The 27,677-nt window shown below is 42.5% G+C and overlaps 1 protein-coding gene and 2 non-coding genes across 4 annotated transcripts in view; all 3 read right to left on the minus strand.

Annotated features, from left to right (window-relative positions):
• The window catches only part of LOC106577113 (echinoderm microtubule-associated protein-like 6), a 158,527-nt gene extending 136,357 nt beyond the window's left edge, over positions 1-22,170 (minus strand). For both annotated transcript variants that reach the window (XM_014154859.3, XM_082964859.1), the window contains exon 1: positions 20,792-22,170. In XM_014154859.3, coding sequence (XP_014010334.1) covers positions 20,792-20,988 — 197 coding nt within the window. In that variant the 5' untranslated portion in view covers positions 20,989-22,170. The remainder of the gene's footprint in view (positions 1-20,791) is intronic.
• On the minus strand, positions 718-792 carry trnaa-ugc (transfer RNA alanine (anticodon UGC)). Its single transcript has one exon. It is a non-coding gene; the product is annotated as a tRNA-Ala (tRNA).
• trnaa-ugc (transfer RNA alanine (anticodon UGC)) lies at positions 2,777-2,851 on the minus strand. Its single transcript has one exon. It is a non-coding gene; the product is annotated as a tRNA-Ala (tRNA).
• Positions 22,171-27,677: the final 5,507 nt, after the last annotated feature.

Here is a 27,677-nt window from a genome sequence, read left to right on the forward strand (position 1 = left end):
TGTCATAGAGGAGACTGGATTCTAAAGCCTGTCATACAGGAGACTGGATTCTAAAGCCTCTCATATAGGAGACCGGATTATAAAGCTTGTCTGTCATAGAGGAGACTGAATTATAAAGCCTCTCATATAAAAGAGACTGGATTCTAAAGCCTGTCATACAGGAGACTGGATTCTAAAGCATGTCATACAGGAGACTGGATTCTAAAGCCTGTCATACAGGAGACTGGATTCTAAAGCCTGTCATAGAGACTGGATTCAAAAGTCTCTCATAGAGGAGACTGGATTCTAAAGCCTCTCATACAGGAGACTGGATTCTAAAGCCTGTAATAGAGGAGACTGGATTCTAATGCCTCTCATAGAGGAGATTGGATTCTAAAGCCTCTCGTAGAGGAGACTGGAATCTAAAACCTGTCATAGAGACTGGATGCAAAAGCTTCTCATAGAGGAGACTCAATTCCAAAGCCTTCATATAGGAGACTGGATTATAAAGCCTCTCAAATAGGAGACTGGAATCTAAAGGCTCTCATATAGGAGACTGGAATCTAAAGCCTGTCATATAGGAGACTGGATTATAAAGCCTCTCATTTTACATTTTACATTTTTGTCATTTAGCAGACGTTCTTATCCAGAGCGACTTACAGTAGTGAATGCATACATTTCATTTTCATACAATTATTTTTTATTTATTTTTTATTTTATTTTTTTTCTTCTTCATACTTGGCCCCCCGTGGGAATCGAACCCACAACCCTGGCGTTGCAAACACCATGCTCTACCAACTGAGCTACGGGGGAGACTGGACTCTAAAGCCTCTGATATAGGAGACTGGACTCTAAAGCCTCTCATATAGGAGACTGGAATCTAAAACCTGTCATAGAGACTGGATGCAAAAGCTTCTCATAGAGGAGACTCAATTCCAAAGCCTTCATATAGGAGACTGGATTATAAAGCCTCTCAAATAGGAGACTGTATTCTAAAGCCTTATAGAGGAAACTGGATTCTAAAGCCTGTCATATAGGAGACTGGATTCTAAAGCCTGTCATATAGGAGACTGGATTATAAAGCCTATCATACAGGAGATTGGATTATAAAGGCTGTCTGTCATAGAGGAGACTGGATTCTAAAGCCTCTCTTATAAGAGACTGGATTATAAAGCTTGTCATATAGGAGACTGGATTCTAAAGCCTATCATACAGGAGACTGGATTATAAAGCCTGCCATATAGGAGACTGGATTCTAAAGCCTGTCATACAGGAGACTGGATTCTAAAGCCTGTCATACAGGAGACTGGATTCTAAAGCCTGTCATACAGGAGACTGGATTCTAAAGCCTGTCATACAGTAGACTGTATTCTAAAGCCTGTCATAGAGGAGACTGGATTCTAAAGCCTCTCATAGAGGAGACTGGAATCTAAAGCCTGTCATAGAGGAGACTGGATTCTAAAGCCTGTCATACAGGAGACTGGATTCTAAAGCCTGTCATACAGGAGACTGGATTCTAAAGCCTGTCATACAGGAGACTGGATTCTAAAGCATGTCATAGAGGAGACTGGATTCTAAAGCCTGTCATTCAGGAGACTGGATTCTAAAGCATGTCATGCAGGAGACTGGATTCTAAAGCCTGTCATAGAGGAGACTGGAATCTAAAGCCTCTCATAGAGGAGACTGGATTCTAAAGCCTCTCATATAGGAGACTGGATTCTAAAGCCTGTCAAACAGGAGACTGGATTCTAAACCCTGTCATTTAGGAAACTGGATTCTAAGCCTGTCATATAGGAGACTCGATTCTAAAGCCTGTCATACAGGAGACTGGATTCTAAAGCCTCTCATATAGGAGACTGGATTATAAAGCTTGTCTGTCATAGAGGAGACTGAATTATAAAGCCTCTCATATAAAAGAGACTGGATTCTAAAGCCTGTCATACAGGAGACTGGATTCTAAAGCATGTCATACAGGAGACTGGATTCTAAAGCATGTCATACAGGAGACTGGATTCTAAAGCATGTCATAGAGGAAACTGGATTCTAAAGCCTGTCATACAGGAGACTGGATTCTAAAGCCTGTCATAGAGGAGACTGGAATCTAAAGCCTCTCATAGAGGAGACTGGATTCTAAAGCCTCTCATATAGGAGACTGGATTCTAAAGCCTGTCATATAGGAGACTCGATTCTAAAGCCTGTCATACAGGAGACTGGATTCTAAAGCCTCTCATATAGGAGACTGGATTATAAAGCTTGTCTGTCATAGAGGAGACTGAATTATAAAGCCTCTCATATAAAAGAGACTGGATTCTAAAGCCTGTCATACAAGAGACTGGATTCTAAAGCATGTCATACAGGAGACTGGATTCTAAAGCCTGTCATACAGGAGACTGGATTCTAAAGCCTGTCATAGAGACTGGATTCTAAAGTCTCTCATAGAGGAGACTGGATTCTAAAGCCTCTCATACAGGAGACTGGATTCTAAAGCCTGTAATAGAGGAGACTGGATTCTAAAACCTGTCATAGAGACTGGATGCAAAAGCTTCTCATAGAGGAGACTCATTTCCAAAGCCTTCATATAGGAGACTGGATTATAAAGCCTCTCAAATAGGAGACTGGAATCTAAAGCCTGTCATATAGGAGACTGGATTATAAAGCCTCTCATTTTACATTTTACATTTTTGTCATTTAGCAGACGTTCTTATCCAGAGTGACTTACATTAGTGAATGCATACATTTCATTTTCATACAATTATTATTATTTTTTTTTTTTATTTATTTTTTTTCTTCTTCATACTTGGCCCCCCGTGGGAATCGAACCCACAACCCTGGCGTTGCAAACACCATGCTCTACCAACTGAGCTACGGGGGAGACTGGACTCTAAAGCCTCTCAAAGAGGAGACTGGACTCTAAAGCCTCTCATATAGGAGACTGGAATCTAAAACCTGTCATAGAGACTGGATGCAAAAGTTTCTCATAGAGGAGACTCAATTCCAAAGCCTTCATATAGGAGACTGGATTCTAAAGCCTGTCATATAGGAGACTGGATTCTAAAGCCTATCATATAGGAAACTGGATTATAAAGCCTATCATACAGGAGATTGGATTATAAAGGCTGTCTGTCATAGAGGAGACTGGATTCTAAAGCCTCTCTTATAAGAGACTGGATTATAAAGCTTGTCATATAGGAGACTGGATTCTAAAGCCTATCATAGAGGAGACTGGATTATAAAGCCTGCCATATAGGAGACTGGATTCTAAAGCCTCTCATATAGGAGACTGGAATCCAAAGCCTGTCATATAGGAGACTGGATTATAAAGCCTGTCATATAGGAGACTGGATTATAAAGCCTGCCATATAGGAGACTGGATTATGAAGCCTCTCATAGAGGAGACTGGATTCTAAAGCCTCTCATAGAGGAGACTGGATTCTAAAGCCTCTCATAGAGGAGACTGGATTCTAAAGCCTCTCATAGAGGAGACTGGATTCTAAAGCCTGTCATATAAGAGACTGGATTCTAAAGCTTCTCATATAGGAGACTGGATTCTAAAGCCTGTCATAGAGGAGACTGGATTCTAAAGCCTGTCATATATGAGACTGGATTCTAAAGCCTGTCATATAGGAGACTGGATTCTAAAGCCTGTCATACAGGAGACTGGATTCTAAAGCCTGTCATACAGGAGACTGGATTCTAAAGCCCGTCATACAGGAGACTGGATTCTAAAGCCCGTCATACAGGAGACTGGATTCTAAAGCCCGTCATACAGGAGACTGGATTCTAAAGCCCGTCATACAGGAGACTGGATTCTAAAGCCCGTCATACAGGAGACTGGATTCTAAAGCCCGTCATACAGGAGACTGGATTCTAAAGCCTGTCATACAGGAGACTGGATTCTAAAGCCTGTCATACAGGAGACTGGATTCTAAAGCATGTCATACAGGAGACTGGAATCTAAAGTCTGTCATAGAGGAGACTGGATTCTAAAGCCTGTCATATAGGAGACTGGATTCTAAAGCATGTCATACAGGAGACTGGATTCTAAAGCCTGTCATATAGGAGACTGGATTCTAAAGCCTGTCATATAGGAGACTGGATTCTAAAGCCTGTCATACAGGAGACTGGATTCTAAAGCCTGTCATATAGGAGACTGGATTCTAAGGCAAGTCATATGGGAGACTGGATTCTAAAGCCTGTCATATAGGAGACTGGATTATAAAGCCTGTAATAGAGGAGACTGGATTCTAACGCCTCTCATAGAGGAGATTGGATTCTAAAGCCTCTCATAGAGGTGACCGGAATCTAAAGCATCTCGTATAAGAGACTGGATTCTAAAACCTGTCATAGACACTGGATGCAAAAGCTTCTCATAGAGGAGACTCATTTCCAAAGCCTTCATATAGGAGATTGGATTATAAAGCCTCTCAAATAGGAGACTGGAATCTAAAGCCTCTCATATAGGAGACTGGAATCTAAAGCCTGTCATATAGGAGACTGGAATCTAAAGCCTGTCATATAGGAGACTGGAATCTAAAGCCTGTCATATAGGAGACTGGAATCTAAAGCCTCTGATATAGGAGACTGGACTCTAAAGCCTGTCATAGAGGAGACTGGATTCTAAAGCCTGTCATATAGGAGACTGGATTCTAAAGCCTGTCATATAGGAGTCTGGATTCTAATGCCTGTCATATAGGAGACTGGATTTTAAAGTCAATCAAACAGGAACTGGACTCTAAAGCCTCTCAAAGAGGAGACTGGACTCTAAAGCCTCTCATATAGGAGACTGGATTCTAATGCCTGTCATATAGGAAACTGGATTCTAAAGCCTGTCATACAGGAGACTGGATTCTAAAGCCTGTCATATAGGAAACTGGATAATAAAGCCTGTCATGTAGGAGACTGGATTCTAAAGCCTGTCTTATAAGAGACTGGATCATAAAGCTTGTCATATAGGAGACTGGATTGTAAAGCCTATCATACAGGAGATTGGATTATAAAGGCTGTCTGTCATAGAGGAGACTGGATTCTAAAGCCTCTCATATAGGAGACTGGATTCCAAATTCTGTCATATAGGAAACTGGATTCTAAAGCCTGTCATACAGGAGACTGGATTATAAAGCCTGTCATGTAGGAGACTGGATTATAAAGCCTGTCATGTAAGAGACTAGATTCTAAAGCCTGTCATAGAGGAGACTGGATTCTAAAGCCTGTCATATAGGAAACTGGACTCTAATGCCTGTCATATAGGAGACTGGATTCTAATGCCTGTCATATAGGAGACTGGATTCTAAAGCCTATCATACAGGAGATTGGATTATAAAGCCTGTCTGTCATAGAGGAGACTGGATTATAAAGCCTGTCTGTCATAGAGGAGACTGGATTATAAAGCCTCTCATATAGGAGACTGGATTCTAAAGCCTGTCATACAGGAGACTGGATTCTAAAGCCTCTCATATAGGAGACTGGATTCTAAAGCCTGTCATACAGGAGACTGGATTCTAAAGCCTGTCATATAGGAAACTGGATTATAAAGCCTATCATACAGGAGATTGGATTATAAAGGCTGTCTGTCATAGAGGAGACTGGATTCTAAACCTCTCTTATAAGAGACTGGATTATAAAGCTTGTCATATAGGAGACTGGATTCTAAAGCCTATCATACAGGAGACTGGAATCTAAAGCCTCTCATAGAGGAGACTGGATTCTAAAGCATGTCATATAGGAGACTGGATTCTAAAGCCTCTCATATAGGAGACTGGAATCCAAAGCCTGTCATATAGGAGACTGGATTATAAAGCCTGTCATATAGGAGACTGGATTATAAAGCCTGCCATATAGGAGACTGGATTATGAAGCCTGTCATATAGGAGACTGGATTCTAAAGCCCGCCATACAGGAGACTGGATTCTAAAGCCCGTCATACAGGAGACTGGATTCTAAAGCCCGCCATACAGGAGACTGGATTCTAAAGCCCGTCATACAGGAGACTGGATTCTAAAGCCCGTCATACAGGAGACTGGATTCTAAAGCCCGTCATACAGGAGACTGGATTCTAAAGAATGTCATATAGGAGACTGGATTCTAAAGCTTGTCATACAGGAGACTGGAATCTAAAGCCTGTCATACAGGAGACTGGATTCTAAAGCCTGTCATACAGGAGACTGGATTCTAAAGCCTGTCATTCAGGAGACTGGATTCTAAAGCCTCTCATATAGGAGACTGGATTCTAAAGCCTGTCATACAGGAGACTGGATTCTAAAGCCTGTCATAGAGGAGACTGGATTCTAAAGCCTGTCACACAGGAGACTGGATTCTAAAGCCTGTCACACAGGAGACTGGATTCTAAAGCCTCTCATATAAGAGACTGGATTCTAAAGCCTGTCAAAGAGGAGACTGGACTCTATAGCCTCTCATAGAGACTGGATTCTAAAGCCTCTCAAAGAGGAGACTGGACTCTATAGCCTTTCATAGAGACTGGATTCTAAAGCCTGTCAAAGAGGAGACTGGACTCTATAGCCTCTCATAGAGACTGGATTCTAAAGCCTCTCATATAAGAGACTGGATTCTAAAGCCTCTCAAAGAGGAGACTGGATTCTAAAGCCTCTCATAGAGGAGACTGGACTCTATAGCCTCTCATAGAGACTGGATTCTAAAGCCTCTCAAAGAGGAGACTGGACTCTATAGCCTCTCATAGAGACTGGATTCTAAAGCCTCTCAAAGAGGAGACTGGACTCTATAGCCTCTCATAGAGACTGGATTCTAAAGCCTGTCATACCGGAGACTGGATTCTAAAGCCTATCATACAGGAGACTGGACTCTATAGCCTCTCATAGAGACTGGATTCTAAAGCCTGTCATAAAGGAGACTGGACTCTATAGCCTCTCATAGAGACTGGACTCTATAGCCTCTCATAGAGACTGGATTCTAAAGCCTCTCAAAGAGGAGACTGGACTCTATAGCCTCTCATAGAGACTGGATTCTAAAGCCTCTCAAAGAGGAGACTGGACTCTATAGCCTCTCATAGAGACTGGATTCTAAAGCCTGTAATATAGGAGACTGGATACTAAAGCCCGTCATACAGGAGACTGGATTCTAAAGCCTGTCATACAGGAGACTGGATTCTAAAGCCTGTCATACAGGAGACTGGATTCTAAAGCCTGTCATACAGGAGACTGGATTCTAAAGCATGTCATACAGGAGACTGGAATCTAAAGTCTGTCATATAGGAGACTGGAATCTAAAGCCTGTCATACAGGAGACTGGATTCTAAAGCATGTCATACAGGAGACTGGATTCTAAAGCATGTCATATAGGAGACTGGATTCTAAAGCCTCTCATATAGGAGACTGGATTATAAAGCCTGTAATAGAGGAGACTGGATTCTAACGCCTCTCATAGAGGAGATTGGATTCTAAAGCCTCTCATAGAGGAGACCGGAATCTAAAGCATCTCGTATAAGAGACTGGATTCTAAAACCTGTCATAGAGACTGGATGCAAAAGCTTCTCATAGAGGAGACTCATTTCCAAAGCCTTCATATAGGAGATTGGATTATAAAGCCTCTCAAATAGGAGACTGGAATCTAAAGCCTGTCATATAGGAGACTGGAATCTAAAGCCTGTCATATAGGAGACTGGAATCTAAAGCCTGTCATATAGGAGACTGGAATCTAAAGCCTCTGATATAGGAGACTGGACTCTAAAGCCTGTCATAGAGGAGACTGGATTCTAAAGCCTGTCATATAGGAGACTGGATTATAAAGCCTGTCATACAGGAGACTGGATTATAAAGCCTGTCATGTAGGAGACTGGATTATAAAGCCTGTCATGTAAGAGACTAGATTCTAAAGCCTGTCATAGAGGAGACTGGATTCTAAAGCCTGTCATATAGGAAACTGGACTCTAATGCCTGTCATATAGGAGACTGGATTCTAATGCCTGTCATATAGGAGACTGGATTCTAAAGCCTATCATACAGGAGATTGGATTATAAAGCCTGTCTGTCATAGAGGAGACTGGATTATAAAGCCTGTCTGTCATAGAGGAGACTGGATTATAAAGCCTCTCATATAGGAGACTGGATTATAAAGCCTATCATAGAGACTGGATTCTAAAGAATGTCATATAGGAGTCTGGATTCTAAAGCCTCTCATATAGGAGACTGGATTCTAAAGCCTGTCATAGAGGAGACTGGATTCTAAAGCCTGTCATATAGGAGACTGGATTCTAAAGCCTGTCATAGAGGAGACTGGATTCTAAAGCCTGTCATATAGGAGACTGGATTCTAAAGCCTGTCATAGAGGAGACTGGAATTTAAAGCCTCTGATATAGGAGACTGGACTCTAAAGCCTGTCATAGAGGAGACTGGATTCTAAAGCCTGTCATATAGGAGTCTGGATTCTAATGCCTGTCATATAGGAGACTGGATTTTAAAGTCAATCAAACAGGAACTGGACTCTAAAGCCTCTCAAAGAGGAGACTGGACTCTAAAGCCTCTCATATAGGAGACTGGATTCTAATGCCTGTCATATAGGAAACTGGATTCTAAAGCCTGTCATACAGGAGACTGGATTCTAAAGCCTGTCATATAGGAAACTGGATAATAAAGCCTGTCATGTAGGAGACTGGATTCTAAAGCCTGTCTTATAAGAGACTGGATTATAAAGCTTGTCATATAGGAGACTGGATTCTAAAGCCTCTCATATAGGAGACTGGATTCGAAATTCCGTCATATAGGAAACTGGATTCTAAAGCCTGTCATACAGGAGACTGGATTATAAAGCCTGTCATGTAGGAGACTGGATTATAAAGCCTGTCATGTAAGAGACTAGATTCTAAAGCCTGTCATACAGGAGACTGGATTCTAAAGCCTCTCATATAGGAGACTGGAATCCAAAGCCTGTCATATAGGAGACTGGATTATAAAGCCTGTCATATAGGAGACTGGATTATAAAGCCTGCCATATAGGAGACTGGATTATGAAGCCTGTCATATAGGAGACTGGATTCTAAAGCCCGCCATACAGGAGACTGGATTCTAAAGCCCGTCATACAGGAGACTGGATTCTAAAGCCCGCCATACAGGAGACTGGATTCTAAAGCCCGTCATACAGGAGACTGGATTCTAAAGCCCGTCATACAGGAGACTGGATTCTAAAGAATGTCATATAGGAGACTGGATTCTAAAGCTTGTCATACAGGAGACTGGAATCTAAAGCCTGTCATACAGGAGACTGGATTCTAAAGCCTGTCATACAGGAGACTGGATTCTAAAGCATGTCATACAGGAGACTGGATTCTAAAGCCTGTCATTCAGGAGACTGGATTCTAAAGCCTCTCATATAGGAGGCTGGATTCTAAAGCCTGTCATACAGGAGACTGGATTCTAAAGCCTGTCATAGAGGAGACTGGATTCTAAAGCCTCTCATATAAGAGACTGGATTCTAAAGCCTGTCAAAGAGGAGACTGGACTCTATAGCCTCTCATAGAGACTGGATTCTAAAGCCTCTCATATAAGAGACTGGATTCTAAAGCCTCTCAAAGAGGAGACTGGATTCTAAAGCCTCTCATAGAGGAGACTGGACTCTATAGCCTCTCATAGAGACTGGATTCTAAAGCCTCTCAAAGAGGAGACTGGACTCTATAGCCTCTCATAGAGACTGGATTCTAAAGCCTGTCAAAGAGGAGACTGGACTCTATAGCCTCTCATAGAGACTGGATTCTAAAGCCTCTCATATAAGAGACTGGATTCTAAAGCCTCTCAAAGAGGAGACTGGATTCTAAAGCCTCTCATAGAGGAGACTGGACTCTATAGCCTCTCATAGAGACTGGATTCTAAAGCCTCTCAAAGAGGAGACTGGACTCTATAGCCTCTCATAGAGACTGGATTCTAAAGCCTCTCAAAGAGGAGACTGGACTCTATAGCCTCTCATAGAGACTGGATTCTAAAGCCTGTCATACCGGAGACTGGATTCTAAAGCCTATCATACAGGAGACTGGACTCTATAGCCTCTCATAGAGACTGGATTCTAAAGCCTGTCATACAGGAGACTGGACTCTATAGCCTCTCATAGAGACTGGACTCTATAGCCTCTCATAGAGACTGGATTCTAAAGCCTCTCAAAGAGGAGACTGGACTCTATAGCCTCTCATAGAGACTGGATTCTAAAGCCTCTCAAAGAGGAGACTGGACTCTATAGCCTCTCATAGAGACTGGATTCTAAAGCCTGTAATATAGGAGACTGGATTCTAAAGCCCGTCATACAGGAGACTGGATTCTAAAGCCTGTCATACAGGAGACTGGATTCTAAAGCCTGTCATACAGGAGACTGGATTCTAAAGCCTGTCATACAGGAGACTGGATTCTAAAGCATGTCATATAGGAGACCGGAATCTAAAGCATCTCGTATAAGAGACTGGATTCTAAAACCTGTCATAGAGACTGGATGCAAAAGCTTCTCATAGAGGAGACTCATTTCCAAAGCCTTCATATAGGAGATTGGATTATAAAGCCTCTCAAATAGGAGATTGGAATCTAAAGCCTGTCATATAGGAGACTGGAATCTAAAGCCTGTCATATAGGAGACTGGATTCTAAAGCCTGTCATATAGGAGACTGGAATCTAAAGCCTGTCATATAGGAGACTGGAATCTAAAGCCTGTCATATAGGAGACTGGAATCTAAAGCCTGTCATATAGGAGACTGGAATCTAAAGCCTGTCATATAGGAGACTGTATTCTAAAGTCTCTCATAGAGGAGACTGGATTATAAAGCCTGTCATATAGGAGACTGGAATCTAAAGCCTCTGATATAGGAGACTGGACTCTAAAGCCTGTCATAGAGGAGACTGGATTCTAAAGCCTGTCATATAGGAGACTGGATTATAAAGCCTGTCATACAGGAGACTGGATTATAAAGCCTGTCATGTAGGAGACTGGATTATAAAGCCTGTCATGTAAGAGACTAGATTCTAAAGCCTGTCATAGAGGAGACTGGATTCTAAAGCCTGTCATATAGGAAACTGGACTCTAATGCCTGTCATATAGGAGACTGGATTCTAATGCCTGTCATATAGGAGACTGGATTCTAAAGCCTATCATACAGGAGATTGGATTATAAAGCCTGTCTGTCATAGAGGAGACTGGATTATAAAGCCCTCTCATATAGGAGGCTGGATTCTAAAGCCTGTCATACAGGAGACTGGATTCTAAAGCCTGTCATAGAGGAGACTGGATTCTAAAGCCTCTCATATAAAAGACTGGATTCTAAAGCCTGTCAAAGAGGAGACTGGACTCTATAGCCTCTCATAGAGACTGGATTCTAAAGCCTCTCATATAAGAGACTGCATTCTAAAGCCTCTCAAAGAGGAGACTGGATTCTAAAGCCTCTCATAGAGGAGACTGGACTCTATAGCCTCTCATAGAGACTGGATTCTAAAGCCTCTCAAAGAGGAGACTGGACTCTATAGCCTCTCATAGAGACTGGATTCTAAAGCCTGTCAAAGAGGAGACTGGACTCTATAGCCTCTCATAGAGACTGGATTCTAAAGCCTCTCATATAAGAGACTGGATTCTAAAGCCTCTCAAAGAGGAGACTGGATTCTAAAGCCTCTCATAGAGGAGACTGGACTCTATAGCCTCTCATAGAGACTGGATTCTAAAGCCTCTCAAAGAGGAGACTGGACTCTATAGCCTCTCATAGAGACTGGATTCTAAAGCCTCTCAAAGAGGAGACTGGACTCTATAGCCTCTCATAGAGACTGGATTCTAAAGCCTGTCATACCGGAGACTGGATTCTAAAGCCTATCATACAGGAGACTGGACTCTATAGCCTCTCATAGAGACTGGATTCTAAAGCCTGTCATACAGGAGACTGGACTCTATAGCCTCTCATAGAGACTGGACTCTATAGCCTCTCATAGAGACTGGATTCTAAAGCCTCTCAAAGAGGAGACTGGACTCTATAGCCTCTCATAGAGACTGGATTCTAAAGCCTCTCAAAGAGGAGACTGGACTCTATAGCCTCTCATAGAGGCTGGATTCTAAAGCCTGTAATATAGGAGACTGGATTCTAAAGCCCGTCATACAGGAGACTGGATTCTAAAGCCTGTCATACAGGAGACTGGATTCTAAAGCCTGTCATACAGGAGACTGGATTCTAAAGCCTGTCATACAGGAGACTGGATTCTAAAGCATGTCATATAGGAGACCGGAATCTAAAGCATCTCGTATAAGAGACTGGATTCTAAAACCTGTCATAGAGACTGGATGCAAAAGCTTCTCATAGAGGAGACTCATTTCCAAAGCCTTCATATAGGAGATTGGATTATAAAGCCTCTCAAATAGGAGATTGGAATCTAAAGCCTGTCATATAGGAGACTGGAATCTAAAGCCTGTCATATAGGAGACTGGATTCTAAAGCCTGTCATATAGGAGACTGGAATCTAAAGCCTGTCATATAGGAGACTGGAATCTAAAGCCTGTCATATAGGAGACTGGAATCTAAAGCCTGTCATATAGGAGACTGGAATCTAAAGCCTGTCATATAGGAGACTGTATTCTAAAGTCTCTCATAGAGGAGACTGGATTATAAAGCCTGTCATATAGGAGACTGGAATCTAAAGCCTCTGATATAGGAGACTGGACTCTAAAGCCTGTCATAGAGGAGACTGGATTCTAAAGCCTGTCATATAGGAGACTGGATTATAAAGCCTGTCATACAGGAGACTGGATTATAAAGCCTGTCATGTAGGAGACTGGATTATAAAGCCTGTCATGTAAGAGACTAGATTCTAAAGCCTGTCATAGAGGAGACTGGATTCTAAAGCCTGTCATATAGGAAACTGGACTCTAATGCCTGTCATATAGGAGACTGGATTCTAATGCCTGTCATATAGGAGACTGGATTCTAAAGCCTATCATACAGGAGATTGGATTATAAAGCCTGTCTGTCATAGAGGAGACTGGATTATAAAGCCTGTCTGTCATAGAGGAGACTGGATTATAAAGCCTATCATAGAGACTGGATTCTAAAGAATGTCATATAGGAGACTGGATTCTAAAGAATGTCATATAGGAGACTGGATTCTAAAGAATGTCATATAGGAGACTGGATTCTAAAGCTTGTCATACAGGAGACTGGAATCTAAAGCCTGTCATACAGGAGACTGGATTATAAAGCCTGTCATACAGGAGACTGGATTCTAAAGCCTGTCATACAGGAGACTGGATTCTAAAGCCTCTCATATAGGAGACTGGATTATAAAGCCTGCCATATAGGAGACTGGATTATAAAGCCTGCCATATAGGAGACTGGATTATGAAGCCCGCCATATAGGAGACTGGATTCTAAAGCCCGCCATACAGGAGACTGGATTCTAAAGCCTGTCATATAGGAGTCTGGATTCTAAAGCCTGTCATATAGGAGACTGGATTCTAAAGCCTGTCATAGAGGAGACTGGATTCTAAAGCCTGTCATATAGGAGACTGGATTCTAAAGCCTGTCATAGAGGAGACTGGAATCTAAAGCCTCTGATATAGGAGACTGGACTCTAAAGCCTGTCATAGAGGAGACTGGATTCTAAAGCCTGTCATATAGGAGACTGGATTCCAATGCCTGTCATATAGGAAACTGGATTGTAAAGCCTGTCATACAGGAGACTGGATTCTAAAGCCTGTCATATAGGAAACTGGATAATAAAGCCTGTCATGTAGGAGACTGGATTCTAAAGCCTCTCTTATAAGAGACTGGATTATAAAGCTTGTCATATAGGAGACTGGATTCTAAAGCCTATCATACAGGAGATTGGATTATAAAGGCTGTCTGTCATAGAGGAGACTGGATTCTAAAGCCTCTCATATAGGAGACTGGATTCGAAATTCTGTCATATAGGAAACTAGATTCTAAAGCCTGTCATACAGGAGACTGGATTATAAAGCCTGTCATGTAGGAGACTGGATTATAAAGCCTGTCATGTAAGAGACTAGATTCTAAAGCCTGTCATAGAGGAGACTGGATTCTAAAGCCTGTCATATAGGAAACTGGACTCTAATGCCTGTCATATAGGAGACTGGATTCTAATGCCTGTCATATAGGAGACTGGATTCTAAAGCCTATCATACAGGAGATTGGATTATAAAGCCTGTCTGTCATAGAGGAGACTGGATTATAAAGCCTGTCTGTCATAGAGGAGACTGGATTATAAAGCCTCTCATATAGGAGACTGGATTATAAAGCCTATCATAGAGACTGGATTCTAAAGAATGTCATATAGGAGACTGGATTCTAAAGAATGTCATATAGGAGACTGGATTCTAAAGCTTGTCATACAGGAGACTGGAATCTAAAGCCTGTCATACAGGAGACTGGATTATAAAGCCTGTCATACAGGAGACTGGATTCTAAAGCCTGTCATACAGGAGACTGGATTCTAAAGCCTCTCATATAGGAGACTGGATTCTAAAGCCTGTCATATAGGAAACTGGATTATAAAGCCTATCATACAGGAGATTGGATTATAAAGGCTGTCTGTCATAGAGGAGACTGGATTCTAAACCTCTCTTATAAGAGACTGGATTATAAAGCTTGTCATATAGGAGACTGGATTCTAAAGCCTATCATACAGGAGACTGGAATCTAAAGCCTCTCATAGAGGAGACTGGATTCTAAAGCATGTCATATAGGAGACTGGATTCTAAAGCCTCTCATATAGGAGACTGGAATCCAAAGCCTGTCATATAGGAGACTAGATTATAAAGCCTGTCATATAGGAGACTGGATTATGAAGCCTGTCATATAGGAGACTGGAATCTAAAGCCCGCCATACAGGAGACTGGATTCTAAAGCCCGTCATACAGGAGACTGCATTCTAAAGCCCGCCATACAGGAGACTGGATTCTAAAGCCCGTCATACAGGAGACTGGATTCTAAAGCCCGTCATACAGGAGACTGGATTCTAAAGCCCGTCATACAGGAGACTGGATTCTAAAGCCCGTCATACAGGAGACTGGATTCTAAAGCCCGTCATACAGGAGACTGGATTCTAAAGCCCGTCATACAGGAGACTGGATTCTAAAGCCCGTCATACAGGAGACTGGATTCTAAAGAATGTCATATAGGAGACTGGATTCTAAAGCTTGTCATACAGGAGACTGGAATCTAAAGCCTGTCATACAGGAGACTGGATTATAAAGCCTGTCATACAGGAGACTGGATTCTAAAGCCTGTCATTCAGGAGACTGGATTCTAAAGCCTCTCATATAGGAGACTGGATTCTAAAGCCTGTCATACAGGAGACTGGATTCTAAAGCCTGTCATACAGGAGACTGGATTACAAAGCCTGTCATACAGGAGACTGGATTCTAAAGCCTGTCATAGAGGAGACTGGATTCTAAAGCCTGTCACACAGGAGACTGGATTCTAAAGCCTGTCACACAGGAGACTGGATTCTAAAGCCTCTCATATAAGAGACTGGATTCTAAAGCCTGTCAAAGAGGAGATTGGACTCTATAGCCTCTCATAGAGACTGGATTCTAAAGCCTCTCATATAAGAGACTGGATTCTAAAGCCTCTCAAAGAGGAGACTGGATTCTAAAGCCTCTCATAGAGGAGACTGGACTCTATAGCCTCTCATAGAGGCTGGATTCTAAAGCCTCTCAAAGAGGAGACTGGACTCTATAGCCTCTCATAGAGACTGGATTCTAAAGCCTGTCATACAGGAGACTGGATTCTAAAGCCTGTCATACAGGAGACTGGATTCTAAAGCCTGTCATACAGGAGACTGGATTCTAAAGCCCGTCATACAGGAGACTGGATTCTAAAGCCCGTCATACAGGAGACTGGACTCTATAGCCTCTCATAGAGAATGGATTCTAAAGCCTGTCATACAGGAGACTGGACTCTAAAGCCTCTCATAGAGACTGGATTCTAAAGCCTCTCATAGAGACTGGATTCTAAAGCCTCTCATAGAGACTGGACTCTATAGCCTCTCATAGAGACTGGACTCTATAGCCTCTCATAGAGACTGGATTCTAAAGCCTGTCATACAGGAGACTGGACTCTATAGCCTCTCATAGAGACTGGACTCTATAGCCTCTCATAGAGACTGGATTCTAAAGCCTGTCATACAGGAAACTGGAATGTGTCCTCTTGAAAATAAGAGTCCTGAGGTAGGTGTTGACTTGAGACCACGTAGACAATCACAGTGTGAGGACCAGACTTCAATTCAACTTCAATTACAGACAGCACCGCAGCCCTACGTCAAGAGATAATTACTTTGAGCGCAAATTGGAAAAAGGAAATTACCTGAAGAGCCTGACTGTGTGTGTGTGTGTGTGTGTGTGTGTGTGTGTGTGTGTGTGTGTGTGTGTGTGTGTGTGTGTGTGTGTGTGTGTGTGTTTGTGTGTGTTTATACGTGCATCAGTGGAGGCTGCTGAGGGGAGAACGGCTCATTTTAATGGCCAGAACGGAGCAAATAGAACGGCATCAAACACCTGGAAACCATGTGTTTGACGTATTTGATCCCGTTTCACTGATTCCGCTCCAGTCATCACCACAACCCCGTCCTCCCCAATGAAGGTACCACCAACCTCCTGTGACGTGTATGTGATATTGAGTGTGTGTATGTGACGTGTACATGTTTATCCATGGAGCGGTGGCTACGTGGTTGGCATTCTTATAATGACTCCCTAACCATCCCTCTGCACATACTGATCTGCATGCATGGACACACACACAGATGTGAAGGACATAGAGAGGCGTATAGACACCATCTGCATGCACACGCACACACATAGACAATGGCACAGAGACACACATACATGAACCTCATCACCCCCACCCACAAACCATATTTTCAACAGACTGATACATTTCAGAGGCACTCATTGCCAACTGGTCACACAGGAGTCATAGGTAATAATGCAATAACACAAGACATTTACATGTCAATCATATCATTTCAACGCTATCTCGTCCCCTTCATTTAGTTGAAAGCAATCAGAACAAGAAGGGAGACAGTCTTTCTTCTGCCTCTGTTGAGATGATGTGAGACGGTGATTTTAAGAAAGCCTGTCTTTAAAAAAAACTCCCAACTTTTGACTGTGTAAACACCTTCAGCCTTCCTGGAGCAGTGGCACAAAGTAGGTCTCATTTAAAGGGAAATGTAAAAAAATAAATAAAAAAAATCTACTTCATATTGAGTACCATACCCTTAGCCATGGTTTATTGGCCATATGCCACACCCCCTCGTACATTATTGCTTAATTATACTGGGTATTATACTGGCCGTTGGCTATTGGGTCTCTCCAAATTCAGGTTCAGCCTGTTTCCATGGTTTCCCAGACCGTCTGGGTCCAGTGCTCCAGCTACACAAGGCTTCTGCAAGCATTTACAAGGCTAATCCTTCAATATTGACTTACATGTAGGCCAAGAGAATGTGTGATGAACAACTATTCAATAAAAGTGCATCACTCTAAACAAATCCACTTTGTCTAGATCTACATGTATACGCTTTCTGAAGGGGAGTGGGTCTAATTGTGTTAAAAACCACATGTTTAATGGTAGTCTTTTTTGTGTTCAGTCCTGGCCTTGGAGACATGTAATATTCGTTCAACAGCAGCGAGTGTCCACTGAAAAGGCCCTTTCCAGAAATTATAGGTCCAACATGGATTTAATCCATCAATATGACTGCCACAATTACAGACCTAATCCATCAATACGACCACTGTGATAAAAGTGTCTGCCGCAGAATGATTCCCTGACAGAGTGGAGAGAAATAACAGTGCACTATTTAAAAGCCTTTCAACAAAAGTATATGGGGATGGATTGGTGACACAATCTGACCAGCACTGTAGGCCGCACCAAGTTTGATTGTGTTCTGTGTGACTTGAGGGAGACTTTGCATTGACTAGAAATAAACAGTGGCTTTGCAGAGAGCCTTGTAGTTTCTAGCAATTCTGAGGACAAACTACAGATCACGGCTTATCATGAGTGCGTTTGTGTTTGGGTTGTTACCGTGGTTTGCTTGCACCAGCTTGGCTTGCTATCACTGAACCACAACAAAGATCAGGAACCTAGTCACAAAGCATTCTCAAACAGTACTGGGCTCAATCCAAACAGCACTGGGCTCGATCCAAACAGCATTGGGCTAAATCAAAACGGCACTGGGCTCAGTCCAAACAACACTGGGCTCAATCCAAACAGCACTGGGCTCAATCTAAACAGCACTGGGCTCAATCTAAACAGCACTGGGCTCAATGCAAACAGCACTGGGCTCAATCCAAACAGCACTGGGCTCAATCCAAACAGCACTGGGCTCAATCCAAACAGCACTGGGCTCAATCTAAACAGTACTGGGCTCAATGCAAACAGCACTGGGCTCAATCCAAACAGCATTGTGCTCAATAGCAACCAGCTCCCCATCTGCGCCGTCAGCTCATGGTCTCTTAAAAATACTCTAGTTGCATACAGAACTAAGAAATTAACACTTCACACATCCCCCAGCCTCAACCCCTCTCCAGGATGTGCTTTACAGGGGGCACTGCTACCATACTTGCAGGTATGCAAGGGATACAAGAGCTTTAAAGGGGCTTTTTGGCTCTTGAATACCTTGGAGTGAGGAGCTGTGGACCGTCTCAGTGCTTTCAAATCAGCATGATTGACTCGAAAAAGCAAGGAGCTGTCCAATAAACGGTGGTGCTGAAATAGCTGTTTTGACATAAGTAGACAGTCGTGATGCAGACAGTCGTGATGCAGACAGTCGCGATGCAGACAGTCGCGATGCAGACAGTCGCGATGCAGACAGTCGCGATGTAGACAGTCGCGATGCAGACAGTCGCGATGCAGACAGTCGCGATGTAGACAGTCGTGATGCAGTCAGTCGTGATGTAGACAGTCGTGAAGTAGACTGTCGTGATGCAGTCAGTCGTGATGCAGACAGTCGTGATGCAGACAGTCGTGATGCAGTCAGTCGTGAAGTAGACTGTCGTGAAGTAGACAGCCGTGATGCAGTCAGTCGTGATGCAGTCAGTCGTGAAGTAGACAGTCGTGATGCAGACAGTCGTGATGCAGTCAGTCGTGATGCAGTCAGTCGTGATGTAGACTGTCGTGATGCAGTCAGTCGTGATGCAGTCAGTCGTGATGTAGACAGTCATGATGCAGTCAGTCGTGATGTAGACTGTCGTGATGCAGTCAGTCGTGATGCAGTCAGTCGTGAAGTAGACAGTCGTGATGCAGACAGTCGTGATGCAGACAGTCGTGATGCAGACAGTCGTGATGCAGACAGTCATGATGCAGACAGTCTCGATGCAGACAGTCGTGATGTAGACAGTCGTGATGTAGACAGTCGTGGTGCAGTCAGTCGTGATGTAGACAGTCGTGGTGCAGTCAGTCGTGAAGTAGACTGTCGTGATGCAGTCAGTCGTGATGTAGTCAGTCGTGATGCAGTCAGTCGTGATGCAGACAGTCGTGATGTAGACAGCCGTGATGCAGTCAGCCGTGATGTAGACAGTCGTGATGCAGACAGTGGTGATGCAGACAGTCGTGATGCAGACAGTCGTGATGCAGTCAGTCGTGATGCAGTCAGTCGTGAAGTAGACTGTCGTGATGCAGTCAGTCGTGATGCAGTCAGTCGTGATGCAGTCAGTCGTGATGTAGACTGTCGTGATGCAGTCATTCGTGATGCAGTCAGTCGTGAAGTAGACAGTCGTGATGCAGACAGTCGTGATGCAGTCAGTCGTGATGCAGTCAGTCGTGATGCAGACAGTCTCGATGCAGACTGTCTCGATGCAGACTGTCTCGGTGCAGTCAGTCGTGGTGCAGTCAGTCGTGGTACAGTCAGTCGTGGTGCAGTCAGTCGTGGTGCAGTCAGTCGTGACGCAGTCAGTCGTGACGCAGTCAGTCGTGGTGCAGTCAGTCGTGGTGCAGTCAGTCGTGATGTAGACAGTCGTGATGTAGACAGTCGGGATGCAGTCAGTCGTGATGCAGTCAGTCGTGATGTAGACAGTCGTGATGCAGTCAGTCGTGATGCAGTCAGTCGTGATGCAGTCAGTCGTGATGCAGTCAGTCGTGATGTAGACTGTCGTGATGCAGTCAGTCGTGATGCAGTCAGTCGTGAAGTAGACAGACGTGATGCAGACAGTCTCGATGCAGACAGTCGTGATGTAGACAGTCGTGATGTAGACAGTCGTGGTGCAGTCAGTCGTGATGCAGACAGTCGTGATGCAGTCAGTCGTGATGCAGACAGTCGTGATGCAGACAGTCGTGATGCAGACAGTCGTGATGCAGACAGTCGTGATGCAGACAGTCGTGATGCAGACAGTCGTGATGTAGACAGTCGTGATGTAGACAGTCGTGATGCAGTCAGTCGTGATGCAGACAGTCGTGATGCAGACAGTCGTGATGTAGACAGTCGTGATGCAGACAGTCGTGATGCAGACAGTCGTGAGAGATATAAGGAAAGTCATAGTACAAATAGTAGCCCAATGACCTCTGTGAATAGAATTATTGCAAGACTCCCTCACTAGTACACATAGCCTCTCTGGACAGGATACACATTACATCTGCACAGTGAAGGCTCACAAGGGACAGCAACACTGGAGTGAAGCCATGCATCAATTTACTGCTTTAATTAAGGGATTCATTGAGATTATTTTAGATTAAATAAAATGTGTGATTTTGACGAGATGCTAATGAAAGGACAATGTTATTAGATATTCTACGAAATTATAAATTTTTAAATTGTGCGAATTTTGTTCGCACTTTACGCACAGAATTCGTGGTGTTGTTTTGAAGGCTACTGTGTGTAGTAACACTCACCTTATAATGTCATCGTTGTGGCCCAGGTAAAACTTCTGAGTGTGTTCTCTGGTATTGTAAACCACGCCGACGCCAGCCACGAAATAGACCACTTCTTTGCCGGCGGTGTAGTACAGGTTGTTTCGGCATTGATGCCCCCTGTACCCGTAGATCCATTCTAATCTCAGTTGGCATTGCGGAGCAGTCCGATCCGCCATGATATCTGACAGCTTGTTTGTTTAGTGAATTATTCCACCCTACAGTAGGCTGCACCACAACCACGGATCACTGACATGCACGTGCAAACCTTATGAGTCCCTCACTGATTAAATTAGAAAAATCCTAACAGATTACATGTTCCTATATGTAGCCTATCATAAACAGCTTCATTCCCGCATCCTACAGCAGATGTGCACATTGCGTTTTGAGGAAACACCAGCAATGACAGATACACCTCAGGACCATTCATCATTTTTGCCTTTAGACACGGTGTTGCCTGAATTGTTACTATGTTAGCCTACTCTAATTTAGATTGTGGATTAATTCATTATTTTCCTCATACAAATATTTTTTTATCTTTTACCATGTCTTACAAAAGTTAATTTACTCCACTAAATAACATTACATTGCTTTTTTATCCATTTAAAATTGGTTCCTTTTCAAATGACAACGAAAACAGAGGAACTGGCCAAATAAACAAACAGCAAATGAACACAACTGCTGGAGGATTCGGCTGCTGCTGAAATATAATCCGCACACTAATCCTTAACCGTAACATCAGCCATAGTTACTACGGTTTTATATATTTCTCAAGACAATAACTAACAAATAAACATTTCAAAGCAAACAAACATGTAGAAAATAGGCCGAACATGCAATGTCTCTTCCATTCACAAATCTGGTTGGAGTAAATCCGAGAATCGAACAATTGTGAGGAATTACGGATTTTCACGGCAAATCACTCTGACAAGAGTACAACCTGTTTTGACAGCCACAGCTGGTTCGCCGCTGTCAGTTTGAAGACGCCCCAAAATGAAAATTCTCTGCTAACTTCCGTGCAGAGGCAAACAATCTATGGGCTTCCAAACACAGCCGCTCACCGCGCGACTCCACGGTATCTCCCGCATCTCACATGGATGGATGAAAGTAAGGATTCCGGGCACCGAGCGAAAGAAGCCTACTCATATGGGCGAATGGCAGGCGATGCCTTTGATAAACCGGGGTGGAAAGCTGAGCGGAGGTCTAGCACTGTGTTATTCATTGCATATTAATATTAATGTAGTAACGTAATGGAGACTTTCCCCATCAAGTACTTAAACGTAATCTTTTTTAGAATAGCCTCTCTCTGGTTTCGAAGAGCTAGTAACCACAACACCCTGCAAGCCACCCCTGCACTGCCACCGACGTTGAGCGGCTATCTGCACAGGTTTATGGGTATTGATGTGTTTATGGCTGAGGCATTCCCTCTCTCACTATTTCTCGTTGGTGCAAAACATTCAAAACTACAACTACCAGTCAGCAATGCTAAAGCGCTGTCCAAGGTCTTGAAGACCTACAGATGAAAAATACATCCGTTAGGTATGAAAACAGAATGGCAGCTTCCACGATCAGCAATAATTGAGTCAATTCATATGAGTGAAATGTACTTTAATTTAATCATTAATATTGTAGGCCCTAATTAAAATAAAGAGATTAGACCAATAGGAACTGACTGAATCGAATAGCAACTTATAATTTTTGATTTTTTTTGTGACAAGTTCGATGGTAGATGATTGACCCGAAACTAAATGGGATGTAATAATTTTGCCTGAATCATATTCATATTTTGATTTGTCAAATTTGAGAGAGTTGAACCAAAGGGAGAGTCTTTAACTCACATGTGATACAGATGCATTCTAGAACTGAATATCTCTTGTATCCATGGATCTCCAATCAGAACACCAGTACATTTTCTGTAAAGGGTCGAACAACCATAAACCCTTACTGATTATTAAGTTCCCCTTTGACTGATCCTCTGTACACTAATATCCTTGCATACTTTTACATTTACATTTTAGTAATTTAGCAGATGTTTTTATCCAGAGCGACTTCGAGTGCATTCATCTTAAGAAAGCTAGGTGGGTGGGTGGGTGGGTGGGTGTATAGTACAATAAGTATTCTAGATGGAAACTGGACTCTTGGGACTGATGTGTAGAACTTTCTCAAAGGCTAAATGCTAAGTAGAGCATGCCATTGCCAGCCCCTTGAACAGCACTGCAGGGTGACAGACTTCACTGGAGAGCCAGTGCAATCTACCATGCCATTCAACTGGGCCTCCTGTAGGGCTCTCTGTGATTATGTTGCATGTGAGAGGAGTTGGCTGGCTGAGTTCATAGTCTTCTAGTCGTATTCACATAGACCTTGGGAGAATCTCAAGTGTCCTCTCTCCTCGCCTCCTTATCAACACCCTTTGGAGGAGAAGGTCAGAGGGAAGGGACCTCTGGCTCTCACATCCAATGGATTTTGAAAAGGAGGCGAGGAGAGAGGATGCGTGAGTATGCAATTGAGATTCTCCCCTTGAATGACAACTCCCATGGGACTCTAGCAGCCTACCTATTTCTCACCATAGCAACTGCTTGGGGTTTGAATCTCTGCTCCACCCAGCCAAGCCTGTTGTCAGATAGCCAACTCCTCTGACATGTGTTGCCATCAAACCTGGGTTAAAATAATATTTGGGGTATTTCAATTACTTTCAGAGACATTTGGAATTGAGTATTTAAATAGGTAGGTGAATATTGGAATGTGTTTGGAAATTCTAAAATATTCTGACTCAAATACATTCCTGTGCATTTAACCAAGGTACAGTTGAAGTCGGAAGTTTACATACACCTTAGCCAAAGACATTTAAACTCAGTTCCTGACATTTCCTGACAATTCCTGACATTTAATCCTAGTAAAAATTCCCTGTCTTAGGACAGTTAGGATCACCACTTTATTTTAAAGAATGTGAAATGTCAGAATAATAGTAGAGAGAATAATTTCTTTCAGCTTGTATTTCTTTCATCACATTCCCAGTGGGTCAGAAATTACATACACTCAATTAGTATTTGGTAGCATTGCCTTTAAATTGTTTAACTTGGGTCAAACATTTCAGGTAGCCTTCCACAAGCTTCCCACAGTAAGTTTGGTGAATTTTGGCCCATTCCTCCTGACAGAGCTGGTGTAACTAAGTCAGGTTTGTAGGCCTCCTTGCTCGCACACACTTTTTCAGTTCTTCCCACAAATTTTCTATGGGATTGAGGTCAGCGCTTTGAGATGGCCACTCCAATACCTTGACTTTGTTGTCCTTAAGACATTTTGCCATAACTTTGGAAGTATGCTTGGGGTCAAGCTTTAACTTCCTGACTGATGTCTTGAGATGCTGCTTCAATATATCCACATCATTTTCCTTCCTAATGATGCCATCTATTTTGTGAAGTGCACCAGTCCCTCCTGCAGCAAAGCACCCCCACAACATGATGCTGCCACCCCCGTGCTTCACGGTTGGGATGGTGTTCTTCGGCTTGCAGGCCTCCGACCTTTTTCCTCCAAACATAATTATGGTCATTATGGCCAAACAGTTCTATTTTTGTTTCATCAGACCAGAGGACATTTCTCCAAAAAGTACGATCTTTGTCCCCATGTGCAGTTGCAAACCGTAGTCTGGATTTTTTATGGTGGTTTTGGAGCAGTGGCTTCTTCCTTGCTGAGTGGCCTTTCAGGTTATGTCAAAAAGACTCATTTTACTGTGGATATAGATACTTTTGTATCTGTTTCTTCCAGCATCTTCACAAGGTCCTTCGCTGTTGTTCTGGGAATGATTTGCACTTTTTTCACCAAAGTACGTTCATCTCTAGGAGACAGAACGCGTCTCCTTCCTGAGCGGTATGACGGCTGCGTGGTCCCATGGTGTTTATACTTGCGTACTATTGTTTGTACAGATGGACGTGGTACCTTCAGGCATTTGGAAAATGCTCCCAAGGATGAACCAGACTTGTGGAAGTCTACAATTTTTTTTCTGAGGTCTTGGCTGATTTATTTTGATTTTCCCATGATGTCAAGCAAAGAGGCACTGAGTTTGAAGGTAGGCCTTGAAATACATCCACAAGTACACCTCCAATTGACTCAAATTATGTCAAGCTTCTTAATCCATGACATCATTTTCTGGAATTTTCCAAGCTGTTTAAAGGCACAGTCAACTTAGTGTATGTAAACTTCCGACCCACTGGAATTGTGATACAGTGAATTATAAGTGAAATAATCTGTCTGTAAACAATTGTTGGAAAAATTACTTGTGTCACGCACAAGTCCTAACCGACTTGCCAAACTATAGTTGGTTAACAAGAAATTTGTGGAGTGGTTGAAAAACTAGTTTTAATGACTCCAACATAAGTGTATGTAAAGTTCCGACTTCAACTGTATTTGAAAATAGTTTTTGAAATAAGTATTTGAAAATACTTTCAAGTAGTAGGCTATTTATAAGAAATTATTTGAAAATATTTTAAATACTTCCAGTAGAAGTCATTGATTTAGGCCACATTATTTGAAAACACTAAAATACACAGAAAATAAGTATTTAAATAACAAATACTGAAATACATTCATTTGAACCCAGGTCTGGTTGCCATACACGCCATATATCATGGATGAGTGATAGAGGAGAATGAATGATAGAGAATTTGGTTAAAGCAAAAACAGAACTGGCCATACTCAGACCATTGCTATGCTCCACCTAGCCTAACCATGGCAACAGAATAAGCTGCTATATCAGTGCCAAGCCTAATCCAGCTAAAACAACTGTTCATGTTGTCATGGTGCTGGGAGTCAGTCAAATGTTACTTTGTTATAATACATCATCCCCTCCCTTAATCATCTAACCAGGGCATGCTGCTGGGTGAAAGTATGTAGTAATAAGATAGGTTCTGTGGTTTATTTCATGCACTGTGTACTGTAAAAAAATACAGTATTGTTTGCGTGCAATCAAGTATCTAGTTTTAAGTACCAGACAAGACAACGGTCTTGTTTATTGATTTATTTGGATCCCCATTAGCTTTTAGCAGAACCAGCAGCTACTCTTCCTGGGGTTCTAACCTCATACTCTTTGTGACTAGAAAAAGAACAAATACTACTGACGCACAAAGTAATTGCGAGTCACTGCTTGAATTAATGCAGTGGAGAATTTGTTTCAAACTGTATTGATTTGTTGACCCCAGATATCTGGTTGTCAGGGTTGATAGAATAGAGCAGTGGCTCTCAAACTTTCTCATGAGAAATTGACCGTTCTTCTGTGACCCAAATTAAGAGTGTGTGATTATAGATGTATTCTCATAACTCGTGACCCACCTCTCACATGTTTAAGAAACCCTGGAATAAACCCATCTATCCTAAACAAAAATATAAGTGCAAGATTTAAAGTGTTGGTCCTATGTTTCATAAGCTGAAATGAAAGATCCCAGAAATGTTCCATACGGACAAGAAACGTATTTCTCTAAAATGCTGTGCACAAATTTGTTTACATTCCTGTTAGTGAGCATTTCTCCTTTGCCAATATAATCCATCCATTAATACGGCCAAGAGTTCCAATAAACTGGTTCTCTTGCGCCCTCTTGTGATAGAAATTCTGAAGGAACATTACTGCTCTCTCCCAATTAGAGAGACAGGGAGCATAGTCCGCCTCATAATCTCAATGAAATATAGCCCACGCTCCTGTCCCCTCAGGTTGGCTGTTAGATAACTCAGAGGTGAGTACTCTGCCAAGGGGGTTACTTTGATAGCCAAATTACAACCTGTAAACACTGAGTCTTCTTTGTGGTCTCCTTCCTTTCATGGCCATTGGTATGAAAGGACGTCTAAATTAAAAGCAACATGGTTAACCCATGGTCTGATTATTTTACCGCACAATTTTCATCATAGGGGATTCTCCTACCTACAGCGCACCCTACACAGTCTTGCAAAGTCAAACACGTTATTCTTACATTTGTTTGGAGGACAGGCTTCAATTTACCCAAATGACTTGACAAACCTAATTGGTCGGCAGTGCTGATGTTTCTGGAGGGGCTAGAAGTAGTTAATTAAATGAACAGTAGGCCATCTGTAATCCCTATACTCCATGCCTTCTTACCCTCTAAACCATTTGACCAAACTGGTGCCCATAGTAGTCTTATGTCTCATATCAGAACAAATTAAAATAACATCTTTGTATTCTTCCATTGATATATTGTTTAGCTTTCTGATGACCTCGTGCCAAGTGTCTGGGAATGAGATTAGTTTTCTGAAGAAATGTTAAACACTGGGGCTGCAACATCTCCATTCGGCCACTAGATGGTGCACAGGCAATTGTGAAAGGGAACCAAGAATTGAGTGACCCAACAATACCGAGTTAGGGACAGTCAGAAAAATCTATATTGCCTAAATGAGGTGAAAGTGAAGAGGACACATAGGACTTATTATTCCATAACTTTCATTGCTTATCTGTTGTGTTTAAAAACAGAAATGTAATTACATAGTAATGTCTCTAATTGCTTAGTAATAGCATTGAGCGTTTTTTGTAATGAATAAGTGGTTGCACCTAATGAGGCATGTCATTAAAATGTATTAAATCGTATAGAAGCTGTAATGACAACTAGAATAGTTTCTGATTTGGTGTGAAGCTGTCGTACTGAAAACACAGACAGATTTACATTTACATTTTTGTCATTTAGCAGACGCTCTTATCCAGAGCGACTTACAGTAGTGAATGCATACATTTCATACATTTTCTTTCTGTGCTGGCCCCCCGTGGGAATCAAACTCACAACCCTGGCGTTGCAAACACCATGCTCTACCAACTGAGCTAGAATAGTTTCTGATTTGGTGTGAAGCTGTTGTACTGAAAACACAGAGACAGATG

This window comes from Salmo salar, chromosome 18, assembly GCF_965601325.2.
Source record: "Salmo salar chromosome 18, fSalSal1, whole genome shotgun sequence".
In the NCBI taxonomy this organism is placed as follows: Eukaryota; Metazoa; Chordata; class Actinopteri; order Salmoniformes; family Salmonidae; genus Salmo; species Salmo salar.